At 45.1% G+C, this 13641-nt stretch overlaps 1 protein-coding gene across 2 annotated transcripts in view; it reads right to left on the minus strand.

The window, feature by feature from the left end:
* Positions 1 to 13641, minus strand: part of stab2 (stabilin 2) — a 191852-nt gene that overhangs the window by 67152 nt on the left and 111059 nt on the right. For both annotated transcript variants that reach the window (XM_073058832.1, XM_073058831.1), the window contains exons 38-41: positions 12404 to 12599; positions 5473 to 5568; positions 1999 to 2044; positions 1839 to 1912 (exon numbers count right to left, since the gene is read on the minus strand). In XM_073058832.1, coding sequence (XP_072914933.1) covers positions 1839 to 1912; positions 1999 to 2044; positions 5473 to 5568; positions 12404 to 12599 — 412 coding nt within the window. The remainder of the gene's footprint in view (positions 1 to 1838; positions 1913 to 1998; positions 2045 to 5472; positions 5569 to 12403; positions 12600 to 13641) is intronic.

Raw genomic sequence — 13641 nt, forward strand, 5'->3', positions numbered from 1 at the left:
CTCAGCATTGCAAACCCAGGAAGATCAGGTACAGTACATCCATATTCCAGTTGGATGTCGGCGTTTGCCAGCAGAACACCACCAAGGCATGATTAAATCAAGCAAATGGATATACCTTCACATTGTTCACTGTAGTGCCTCCCAGGGCAGCACAGGATCGACCGTGGATGTTGCGTCCTAGCTGTCGAAGTTGATACACCAGCCAGGCCAGTACGAAACGGAGAGCGAGCTGTTTGCCCATATAGCAGGCTCCCCCTCACCAAACAGCTGATGAATCCAAGGGAACGGCAGAGACTGATACAGTTCAGCACCAGCAGCGCCGCAGGCGTTGTCAGCCTGCGTTGCACTCAGTGTAGGACTGCTTTAGCAACTCCAGCTCCGGATTTTTCCCAAAGGGTTTACTCCCAAAGCCTTCCCTATGAGCGGATATGGCCGGCAGGCAGCGGAGTCTTGAGATCAGCATTTTCCTTCTCCTAGATGAGCTGCCAACCACAGCTGACAAGCCCCATCTGCACAAAGCGACTGGTTTTGAGGTGCCAGTTACCCGCCTTTGCCCCTTCTCTGGTCAGTAAAGATGCTTCAGTCGGGCTGAGCCACATGTGAAGGCCTGAAACTGGACTTGGTTGTCAGAGGCTATTTGAGATGCACACCACTGGAACATTTAATAGGCAATAAGAACTTAGCCCCACTACACTCCTTAAGGAACCAGGCACAGTTGTGTAGCTGTTAGATAAGGGGCCCATAACTGCTCACAAATGTGCGGTCTGGTCAATACCTTAGAAAGCCTCAGCAGTCCATCCTTGGCTTTATACCTTAGTGCATTAAGCAAAGCTCTCTCCCTTTCCCCCCTTTTTCCTTCGCTGTCGCTCTCTCTTCCCGATCCTCCTAGGATGGTCCTCCCATTTCTGTCTCCTTTTCCACAAACCCCACGTCCAGATGGCCATCACCCATCCTTGTCTCTCTCCCCTCCTCCTCCTGGTCCTAGCCACTCACTACACACACAGTTCATCTATAAGCGTTACCCTTCTATCCCGCCCAACTTCCTTATCTGGATCTGATTGTACCTGCCAATTACCTCTCCCCCAACTGTTCCCATTCTCACTTGTACCCCCGCTCTATATTCCTGCTCATCTGCCTTCAGCAGTTGTCTGCAACCTTCACATTGCCCTCCTGTCTATCTGCCTCCCAGCTCCTCTCTCCCCCATCCCTGATCTGGCATTTGTTGTTGTTTGTTGTTGCTGGCATCCGTCGGTCTCGAGAGACCATGGATCTGCGCCTGGAGTTTTCCAGGGTGCAGGCCTGGACAGGGTTGTATGGGAGACCGGCAGTTGCCCAAGCTGCAAGCCTTCCCCTCTCCACGCCACCGATGTTGTCCAGGGAAGGGCACTAGGACCCGTACAGCTTGGCACCGGTGACATCGCAGAGCAATGTGTGGTTAAGTGCCTTGCTCAAGGACACAACACGCTGCCTCAGCTGAGGCTCCAACCAGTGACCTTCAGGTTACTAGTCTGATGCCTTGCCCATGCGCCAACACAATCTGGCATTACTTGCTTGTTATCTTTCACCCCTCCTGCATTACCAATCACCCACACTCCTGTCTCGGCACTCCCTCTCTCCTGCTTCCACCTGCCATCTCCCCCCTTCACTCCTGAAGCAAGATTTCAACCCGAAATGGTAACAGTTCCTTTCCTCCCACCTGCTAAGTCCCTCCAGCAGACTGTTTGTTGCTCTAGGTTCAGCATCTGCAGTCCCTCCTGTCTCCAGATTTGGCACTTACTAGGGGCAAGGCAATCGTTTAAAACTGGCTGAAAGGTTGCAAGCTCAGTGTTGAAGCTTACCTTCACAGAACGTGCCGTTGCCTCTGAAGCCAGCCGTGCACTTGCAGTACAAGGAGCCAGACGCAGTGAGGCAGCTGTGCAAAAAGAATTCAGTGTAAGTAAAAGAAACTCGGTGAATTCACTAAAGACTGCTCTGGAACAGGTGTAAGGAGCCACGTACTTGGCACTTGAATGACACGTCTTGTTGCACAGGTCGTCAGTAATCTCTGTAAAATAAAAATACACATTGCAGATGTTAATCTGATTGTTTTTCCAGTTTACCTCAGGAGGAGCCTTAGGAATCTTGGTTTAGGGAAATCCAAGTTAAACTGAATGTGGCTATCTTTTCACATTAATTGGCTGTGGAAGGTAGCCAACCTGGTCTGAGCAACAGACACAAAATGCTGGAGGAACTCAGCAGGCCAGGAAGCATCTATGGAAAAGAGCAAACAGTTGATGTTTCGGGATGAAACCCTTCATCAGGACTGATCTGAATTTGCATCACCTGCTAACCTTCTCACTTACAGTAACCACTCCCCTCTCTACCCCTTCTAGCCTTCCCCCCTTCTGGTGGCCCTCTCTTCCCTTCTCCTCCCTCCCTCCCTCATGACCTGCCCTTCTTCTCTCTCTGGTGCCCCACCTCATTCCCTATTCTCATGGTCCCCTGTCCTCTCCTATCAGGTTCCTTTTTCTTCAGCCCTTTACCTCTTCCTCCTGTCACCTCCCAGCCTCTCACATCATCCCTTTCTCCCACCCACCCTCCATCCACCCCCTCAACCTGGTCTCACCTATCACCTGCCCCTTCCCTTCACCCCACCTTCTTATCCTGGCTTCCGCCCCCTTTGTTTCCAGACCTGATGAAGGGTCTTGGCCCAGAACGCTGACCATTTATTCCCCTCCACAGATGCTGCCTGCCCTGTTCCGTTTCTCCGGCATTCTGTGCTTGTTGCTCTGGGTGTGTTTCATGTTGCTGAGGACTTGCTGTAGGGTCAGATATTCTCTGTCTCATCTGTGGCACTCAGAGAGTGACTGATTGCTCATGAACTAAATGTCCCCCAGATACAACAAGAAAAAAATCAACGGCTTGCTTTCCTCCCTGCCATCAGCAACACATTTGTCCCTCTGTATATTACCAGCAAAGCTTTGGTATTACACGCCTGTCTCTCCCTTCTACACTCCATATGCTCCATGTTCACATTCCTATTCTCTTATTTTGCCTCATGGCCTATTCTCCTGCCGCAATGAGTCCACACTCAGCCTGGAGCGGGAACATCTCATTTTCCATCTGGGTAGCTTCCAACTTGATGGAATGAACATTGATTTTGCTAACTTCCGTAATTTCTCCCCCTCCCCCTTTCTCTCTGCTATTTCCTATTCTCGTTCCTTCCCACCCTTTCTCCTCCCTTGCCCATCACCTTCTACTGGTACCCCTCCTCCTTCCCTTTTTTCCATGGCCCACCGTCCTCTCCTATTAGATTCCTCCTTCTTCAGCCCTTTCCCACTTTCACCAATCACCTTCCAGTTCCTTACTTCACCCCTCCTCCACCTTCTCCCTCAGCTATCTCACCTAACACCTGCCAGGTTGTATTCCCACCCCCCACCACTTTCTTATTCTGGCTTCAGCCCCCTTCCTCAGCAGTCCCAAAATATCTTGGGCTAAAATGTTGATTGTTTATTCGTCTGCTGCCTGAGATTCTCCAGCACTTTGTGGGCGTTGTTCAAGATTTCCAGCACCTTGTGTTTCTGAGCAGGATTCCGATTTCCATTGGGTGTGAGAAAGTTGCTAAATGCGTTTTTTGTTGGTGTTTCCATAAAGTTAATTTTAATTTATATTTTAAAATCACCTTTCCAATTGCAGGGAATCCCTAGAAGCGTAGCCGCTGTTCTGCTAAAGGTGTTTGATGGCTCAGGGCCTGTACCCGCTGGAGTTCAGAAGAATGAGGGGGAAACCTCAATGAAACCTACCGAATACTGAAAGGCCTGGATAGAAGGGACGTGGAGAAAATGCTGTCAAAATCGAACAAGTCTAGGACCAAAGGGTGCAAACTCAGAATAGAAGGATGTCCTTTTAGAACAGAGATGAGGAATTTCTTTAATCAAACAGTGGTGAATCTGTGGAATTCACAGCCATGGACAACTGTGGAGGTCAAGTCACTGGGTGTATTTAAAGTTGAATAGTTGTTGATTAGTCTGGGTGTTAAAAGTTACTGGGAAAAGGCAGGAGAAAAGGATTGAGACAGATAATAAATCAGTCAAGATGGAATGGCGGAGCAAATAAAAGAGAGATGATAGCTCTGTGTCTATACTCACTGGAATTTAGAAGAACAAAGGAGGATCTCATTGAAACCTTTTGAATGTTGAAAGGCCTAGACAGTGTAGATGTTGACAGGATGTTTCCCATGGTGGGGGAGTCTAGGACAAGAGGGCACATCCTCAGGATAGAGGGGCGTCTATTTAAAACAGATGTGGAGAAATTTCTTTAGCCAGAGGATGGTGAACCACAGGCAGCTGTGGAGGCCAGGTCAATGGGTCTGTTTAAGGCAGAGCTTGATAGGTTCTTGATTGGACACAATATCAAAGATTATGGGGAGAAGATTGGGGAGTCGGGCTGAGGAGGGGAAAAAAGGATCAGCCATGATTGAATGGTGGAGCAAACTTGATGGGCCAAATGGCCTAATTCTACCCTGTGGCTTATGGTCTTATGGAAAAGGAGAGAGGGGGAGCAGGGGAGAAATACCATAAATTGCAGAAATTGATATTCACGCCATCAGGCTGGAGGCTACCCAGATGCAGTATGATATATCTCATGAGGAGCACTAGAATGAAGACTTGTCTGAATTGCAGTTGCTAATATCAAACCTAACTGGCAATGTAAACACTTTCTGGGATAAAGTGACCCTTTTCTCAATGGTTTGCATGTGAATATTTTTCATTAGGAAGCAGGCCAAATTTGGAGTTCAGGTCACTGCAATATCAATAAGATGGAAAAAGTGCAGAGAAAATTTGCAAGGATGTTCCCAGGACTTGAGGACCTGAATTATAAGGAAAGGTTGAATAGGTTAGGACTTTATTCCCTAACTCCAAGTGGTGGACAGCAGAAATAACCTCATCATTTTCCCCGTCAAGTCCTCCTAGACCATCGAATGGGACCTCCTTTCATTCTTCCCTGGAATAAGTCTAGTCAAATGTCATTTGTGTAGCAGATACGGGTAAGCAGACCAAGACTGTACACAGCACTCCTGGTGTTGGCAACTGCTAAATAACTCAAGTAAGTTTTCCTTACATTTGCATCTATCTTGTGGGCTGCCCCCAACACAGGATGTGTTGGTTGTTAACACAAGTGATGCATTTCACTGCGTGTTTCAATATACAAGAATTGGAATCTGATGCCTACAAATATACAGAGGCCATTGGCCCAGTGGCTCAATGCTGGCTCCTGGGGAGAAATCCCATTAGCTTCAACCCTGTTTGGCAGGCTAGTGTTGCAGTTGGAACATTACTATAACAGCTTTACACTAACCACTGTGTTACCTTAAAGCTTGAATGATTTCATGTGCCAGCATTTTCATGAAAATTACCTTTACTCCTAACCTATGAGAATGTACTCAGATAGTCTTTATTTCCCGCAGATGAACGATAATGAATCCAAACTTACCTGTCTCACAGTGGACTCCTCTCCATCCAGGTTCACATTCACAGCTACCGTCTCCATTGATTCCTTCACTGCATTTACCGTGGACACACATGCACTCTAGAAAATCATTGACACCATTGGTTATTCGTGAATAAGTGAGAGAGAACATTCCGAAACACCGGCAGAGACACAGGGGAGACTGCAGATGCTGGAAATCTGAATTGACTCAGAACAAAATTCTGCAGGAATTCAGCAGGTCAGTCAGTGTCAATGGAGGAAAATGTAAGTCAATATTTAGGGCCAACAGCCTTCATCAGGACTGGAAAGGAACGGGACAGAAGCCAGAATTAAAAGTTAAGCATCAGGACTTTAGGTCCATCCCATAGTTGGCCACTAGAAGCCCTCAGTTTCTAGCCATGCTGCGTTACTTGTATGGTAATTGACTAAACCGGTGCCTAGTTATTTTGAGAATTAAAGCTGTGTGAGTTATGCTGCTTTTCACACAGTCTTTGAGCCAACACTTGAGGGTGTGCCTTTCTTGCAATTCAACACTGAATTTCTTCTGAATGTTTTTTTTGCTTTTGCCTGGCTATTTTTTTTAAATATACTGGACTCGTTTTATTTGGTTTCAGTCTGTTGTGTTTTTTGGAAATACTTGCCTGCTCCTTTTGATTCCTGTTATTGTTATATTGAAGCACTGCCTGATTTGGATTATTGCTTTGGTTTTGGAGCTGTGCTGGAAAGGCAAGGTATCCAGTAAAGTACCTTTATGAATATTCATCCCAGCCTCCTGTGTGATTTGTGCACCAGTGTTCACTTCTCTGTCAGCCCCTTGGTAAAGTTCTGGACTGCCATGCCAGAGAGACCTGGGTTCAAACCCAGGCAGGCCTGACATTAAATGGAGGGGAAGAAATTAGAGAAATCAATATTCATGCTATTGGGTTGGAGCTACCCAAAGGTGTTTAACCCTGCTGACTCCACTCCCCATCAGTGCTCTCTGCTCCTGAAGTTCAGTTCCTTAGATATGAATTAATCTGAAGTCTGGGAGATAAATATGTAGCACAGCTGATGCCGTGTATACTTTTAGAGTAGTGAAATACATGTATTTCAGGCCAGGATTGCCCGAAAAGTAATCCACTTATTTCCCTCCATAGATGTTGGAGATGCTCCATAGATAATTACTCAAATATTTTAGTGGTTGCCTCATTAAGGGAAGGATGTGGAGGAATGGGAGAGGCTGCAGAAGGGGTTTATCAGGAACTGCATGGGTTAGAGGGTATATTCTAAAAGGAGAGTTTGTATAAACTAGGGTTGTTTACTCTCGAGTGGTGTAGGTTGAAAGGAGACTTGAGGTTTATAAAAATTATGCGAGGTGTAGATAGAACACTGGTATCTGCCCCTCCTCCGGGTCAAAATGTCCAATACCAGAGGATGTGCAGTTAAGATAAGAAGAGTTACTTCAAAGATGATGCCTGCAATTTTTTTAAAGCACAGAGAGGTGGAGGTCTGGAATGAGTTGCCAGGGTTGGTGATGGAGGTAAGTACAACAGAGGGCATTTAAGATATTCTTAGATGGGCACTTGAGCATCCAGAGAGTGGAGGATATGGACATTGTGTAGGCAGAGGAGATTAGTTGGGCAATTAATTAGTAGTTTAGTACAACATCATGGACTAATGGGCCATTTCCTGTGCAGTATGGTTCTATTGTTTTAAGATTTGCATTGATAGCTGGTAGGAAATTCATTATCTTAACACTTTTATTTTCTAATGATATGGTTTCTTATAGTTTCAATTTACTGTGACTATCCACAAGAACATGAGTCTCAGGGTAGTATATGGTATCATATATTGATAATAAATTGACTCTAACTTTCTGAACTTTGAACTTTATTTTCCTGTTAGTGCTCTGCCTATCAGGAGTCTTCAATTGGGACAACCTGTTCCATTGAACTAAGGCCCTATTTGTCTCCTCAGGTGGCTGTGAAAGTCTCAGGAAGGGAGCAATTTTCCCCTGTTCGCTGAACTACAAATATTTCAACTTTTACATCACATTGTCTACCAGTCTGACTGGAGTTTGTTTCTGTTTTGTTTGGCTTCTCCAATGGGAATTTGGAATCAACCATTAGTTTTCAAGACAGGGTCACAGGGTAATACAACATGCAAATGGGCCTTTTGGCCCAACTTATTCACCCAAAATGTCCATTTGTGCTAGTCTTGTATCCCTGCATTTGGCCCTCAGTGCCTTTCCTATCCATGAAACTGTCCAAATATAAGAACATAAAAAACTGGAGCAGGAGGAGGCCATCTGGCCCATCGAGCCTATTCCACCATTCAATAAGATCATGGCTGACCTGACCATGGACTCATCTCCACCGACCTGCCTTTTCCCCATAACTCTTAACTCCCCCACTATGCAAAAATATATCCAACCTTGTCTTGAATGTATTTACTGAGGTAGCCTGCTTCATTGGGCAGAGAATTTCACAGATTCACCACTCTGGGAAAAGCAGTTCCTCCTCATTTCCGAACTAAATCTACTCCCCTAAATCTTGAGACTATGTCCCCTAGTCTTAGTCTCACCTACCGGTGGAAACAACTTTCCTGCCTCTATCTAATCTATCCCTTTCATAATTTTATGTTTCTATAAGATCTCTCTCATTCTTCTGAATTACAGTGAGTACAGTCCCAGGCGACTCAATCTCTCCTCATAGTCTAACCCCCTCATCTCTGGAATCAACCTGGTGAACCTCCTCTGCACTGCCTCCAAAGCCAGTATATCCTTCCTCAAGTATGAAGACCAGAACTGCACGCAGTACTCCAGGTGTGGCCTCACCAGTACCCTGTATAGTTGCAGCACAACCTCCCTGGTCTTAAATCCAATCCCTCTAGCAACCAAGGACAACATTCCATGTGCTTTCTTGATAGCTTGTTGCCCCTGCAAACCAACCTTTTGTGATTCATGAACAAATCCCTCTGCACAGCAGCATGCTGCAATATTTTAGCATTTAAATACTAATCTGCTCTTTCATTTTTCCTTCCAAAGTGGATGACCTCACATTTACCAACATTGTATTCTATCTGACAGACCTTTGCCCACTCACTTAACCTATTTATATCCCCCTGCAGACTCTCTGCATCTTCTGCACAATTTATTTTTCCACTCAATTTAATATCATCAGCAAATTTAGATACACTACACTCAGTCCCCTCTTCCAGATGGGTAATGTATATCATGAACAGTTGCAGACCCAGCACTGACCTGTGTGGCATAAAGCTCACCACTGATTGCCAACCAGAGTAACACCCATGTATCCCAACTCTCTGCTTTCTAATAGTTAACCAGTCCTCTATCCTTGCTAATACATCACCCCCAACTCTATTCATTCTTATTTTGTGGATATGTCTTTTATGCAGCACCTTATCAAACACTTTCTGGAAATCTGAGTAAATAACATCCATCTGTTCTCCTCTATACACTGCGCTTGTTATATTCTCAAAAGAACTCTGCTAAGTTTGTATTTTTAATCTTTTTAACTTCCACTGGCTGCTTGTTCCATATATGAACCACACTCTGCATTAAGTGTTCCTGTTAGATCTTTCCCCACTCATCTTTACCTCTAGTTTTTGGTTCCCCATTCCTAGGGTGACCACCCTAGGAATGGGGAACCAAGGGTGATCAGCTTAATGTGAAAAAGACTAAGGAGCTGGTGGTGGACCTGAGGAGGGCTAAGGCACGGGTGACCCCTGTTTCCATCCAAGGGGTCAGTGTGGATATATTAGAGGATTACAAATACCTGGGGATATGAATTGACAATAAACTAGACTGGTCAAAGAACACTGAGGCTGTCTACAAGAAGGGGCAGAGCCGTCTCTATTTCCTGAGGAGACTGAGGTCCTTCAACATCTGCCGGACGATGCTGAGGATGTTCTACGAGGCTGTGGTGGCCAGTCCTATCATGTTTGCTGTTGTGTGCTGGGGCAGCAGGCTGAGGGTAGCAGACACCAACAGAATCAACAAACTCATTCGTAAGGCCAGTGATGTTGTAGGGGTGGAACTGGACTCTCTGACGGTGGTGTCTAAAAAGAGGATGCTGTCCAAGTTGCATGCCATCTTGGACAATGTCTCCCATCCACTCCATAATGTACTGGTTAGGCACAGGAGTACATTCAGCCAGAGACTCATTCCACCGAGATGTAACACTGAGCGTCATAGGAAGTCATTCCTGCCTGTGACCATCAAACTTTGCAACTCCTCCCTCGGAGTGTCAGACACCCTGAGCCAATAGGCTGGTCCTGGACTTATTTCCACTTGGCATGATTAACTTAATATTATTTAATTATTTATGGTTTTATATTGCTATATTTCTTCACTATTCTTGGTTGGTGCGGCTGTAACGAAACCCAATTTCCCTCAGGATCAATAAAGTATGTCTGTCTGTCTGTCTGTCTATCTATCTATCTATGCTTCTCATAATCTTATACACCTCTATAAGGTCAGTCCTCAGGCTAGGGAATAGAGTGCTTGCCTGCCCAAATCTCCTCATAACTTAGGCCCTGGAATTCTGGCAATAGTCTTGTAAATCTTTGACATCGTTTGTACTCTCCAGGAAGCATGGAGGTGCCAGGTTAGGTAGAGGATCCCAGGTTCTCTCTTTTGGGATTTCATAATTGCCTGGCCTAGTCCAACCATACTGATATCACGGCCAAGAAAGTTCATCACACCTCTACTTTCAGATTCACCTTTTTCTATCACTTGTTAATCAAACATACAGTACAGTGAAATGTATTAGCAACCAGCACACCTAAGGATGTGCTGGGGCAGCCCACAAGTGTTGCTCACACATTCCAGCGCTAGCGCAGGGTGCTTGCAATGTTTTACAGAATAACACAAGCAGCAGCAACAACAAAATGACACAAGATGACAACAACAAAACAAGCCCCTTTCCCATCCCTGCCATTTACCCATCCCCTCACACAGTTAGGCCTCCAAACCCAAGACAGACCACTTCCTCGGGCAGCTAAAGAAATTCGTCAGGTCCTTGTTGACTCTGACTAATTTTTAATCGATGGACCATAATAGTTCTGTCTGAATGCACCTCAGCTTGATATGGCAACTGCTCCTCATGTGACCACAAGAAACTGCAGCTGTGGACGCAGCACATCACAGACAGCAGCCTCCCCCTATGGACGCTCACTACACTTCTCGCTGCCTCAGTGAAGCGGCCAGCATAATCAAAGATCCCACCCACACCAGCCATCCTCTCTTCTCCCCTCTCCCATTGGGCAGAAGATGCAAGAGACTTTGAGTCATAGAACACTACAGAACAGAAAAGGGGCCCTTCGGCCCATCTATACTGTCCTGATAAGGCTTAAAACGTACCAGCAGGCTCAAGGACAGCTTCTATCCCAGAATTATCAGACTCTTGAATGGACTCTTGTATGATGAGATGGACTCTTGGTCTCACAATCTACCTCGTTACTGTATATCTGCTCCACATTTGTACAGTAGCTTTTGTACTTTATTCTAGATTGCTTTTGTTTTACCTTGTAATTGTGCTACCTCAATGCATTGTATAACTGTATGAACTGAACGCAAGACAAGCTTTTCACTGTATCTCAGTACACGTAACAATAGTAAACCAAAATCAATAATAATTTGGAAGGTTTTAAGATTTCCTGACATTAGAACCCCAAAAGAACAGATTTATTAAATTTAATTTCATAACATCTTCCAGTGAGATTTGTAACTATGTAGAGCACACTGACATTTTGGTGGCTCTCTGCTTAAGTGATTAATAGGCTGTGTAGCGTTTTATCAGATCATAAATAGTTTTCCGTAAAGCAACATGTGCAAGCTGTGGCAATAAATCAAACTTGAAGGAGGAGGATTTCCTCTGAACGCCAAGTGATTATGAGATTTAACCATTGCGTCAGATTTCCTTGATTGCTTTCAGAACAGATTTATAATCTGTAGGGGCAGGGGATTGCACATTTCATGCTCGATTTACAATACGTTTTTATGGGCAAGGCTGGCCATCCGTCATCACACTTGATGAGGAGGTGGTGGTGAGCTACCTTTGTGAGGTCTAGGTGCATTCACGGTGCTGTAGGGGAGGGAGACCCAGTGACCGTGAAGGAGTGGAGATGGATCTCCAAGTCAAGATGATGTGTAACCATCACTGCAGAGAGTTGCAATCTCAGCCCGCCCTGTCGTGGGCACTGGCCTCAGCATCAAGAGCATCTTCAAAAGGTGGTGTCCATCACTGAGGACCCAAACATCCAGGAAAGTCCAGGGATTTTCTCGCACAACAGTCTTAACAACTTACGGGGAATGGTGCCAAAAGCAAAAAAAAAATCCAGTGAGATGATTGTTCTGTGGACAGAAACGCCTTTTAAATATGAGAGGTCAGAGGGGAATGGCTGGACTGGTTCAAGCTGACAGGAAGATGTCAGTAATTTGGCCCATGATAGTGTAGCAGTTAGCATGATGCTATAACAGCTCAGGCATTCCGGAGTTTGGAGTTCCATTTTGATGCTAATCTGTAAGGAGCCTCTGTATGAGGGTATTACGTAGTATAATATGAGGGTATTCTCTGGGCCTTCCTAATTCCAACCCCCACCCCCCACAATCCAAAGATGTTTGGGTTAGTTAATTGGTCATTATAAATAAGGGTTAATTGGGGTTGTGGAGTTGCAGGAGCAGCTTGGCTCAAAGGGCCAGAAGGGCCTAATCTGCACTGTATCGCTGAATAATCACATGTTTCAACAGCGGTGTGCAGAAGAGCATCTCTGAACACACAACACAAACTTTGAAGAGGACGGGCTACAGCAGCAGAAGACCATGAACAGATGACTCAGTGGCCTCTTTATTAAAAGCAAGAGCTATGGAACAAAGCGGCTACTGAGTGTATAAATCTCGAGATCGGTTTGCTAAGATAGTTGGGGTACATACCTTGATCACAGTGTATTCCGTACATCCCTTTAACACAAGTCTCACAGGCTGTACCTGTGAAACCTTCCTGACACATGCAGATCCCTGTGCCGTTGATACCATCCTGGCAAAGTCCGTTCCCAAGGCACCAGTTCCCAATCTTCCCCGGGCATGCTTGGCACTGCGTCCCAAAGTAGCCAGAGCAGCAGTCTCGGGTCTGAGGTAAAGTCAGAAGCAATGGTGTGGTTAATAATACTGGTTCCAGGGTCTGCCCAGTGCCAAATGCAACACTTCAGCTGTGCTCAGCATGACAGAGTGCAGGCTAGCTCAACCCTTCTCTGGGACACTGCCTCTGGAGCCCTGCATCAAGTCCATGCTGATACAGGATCCCCAACTTCATTGTAATAGGAGAAAAAGAAAGGCAAGCTGCTTGTTTTAAATTATTTCACTTTGTTTTTAATTACCCTAAATTTTAAATTAAGTTTTTAAATGGTTTTTTTTTAAATTGCAGGATCACATTACCTGTAGATTACATAGAATCAAGTAGATTTTTATTGATATACTGTGGAGACCATTCCAACATGTATCTGCTCTTTGTATGGAGGCTCAATTGCACAGGATCGCAAGAGGCTGTCAACTCAGCCAGCTCCACTGTGGCCACAATCCTCTCCACCATCGGGGGGGACATCTTCAAGGGGTGATGTCTCAAGAAGGCAGTGTCTATCATCAAAGACCCTCAGCATTTGGGACATGCCTTTTTCTAGTTGCTACCATCAGAGGGAAGGTACAGGAGCCTGAAGACCCACACTCAACGATTCAAAAATCAGCTTCTTCCCCTCCACCACCAGATTTCTGAAAGGGGCCATGAACCTGTGAACCCTTTATTTTTAACTATTTAATTATTTTGTAACTTATAGTAATTTTATGTCTTTGCACTGGACTGTTGCCACAAAACAACAAAAAAATTTCATGGCATATAAAGAAAATAACCTGATTTTGATTCTCATGAGCTTCTACATTTTATATTAATTTTTAAAAAGGATTTTAAAATATGAAGGAATAAAGCAATTAAAAATCACTTGCAGCTTTTGCAAGGACAGGGCTGGGGTGAGGGTTTTGCTTGCTGTGAAAGCTTTTAGGGTTTTTATTAGAGGCAGATCTTCCTCTAATAAAAACTTTAAAAGCTTTCACAACTTCACCCTGCTGAAGTCCCTGGCTGCACTGAGACACACTAGTTGGTTCAGGAAGCTTCAGATCAG

Source organism: Hemitrygon akajei, chromosome 10, assembly GCF_048418815.1.
Source record: "Hemitrygon akajei chromosome 10, sHemAka1.3, whole genome shotgun sequence".
Classification (NCBI taxonomy): Eukaryota; Metazoa; Chordata; class Chondrichthyes; order Myliobatiformes; family Dasyatidae; genus Hemitrygon; species Hemitrygon akajei.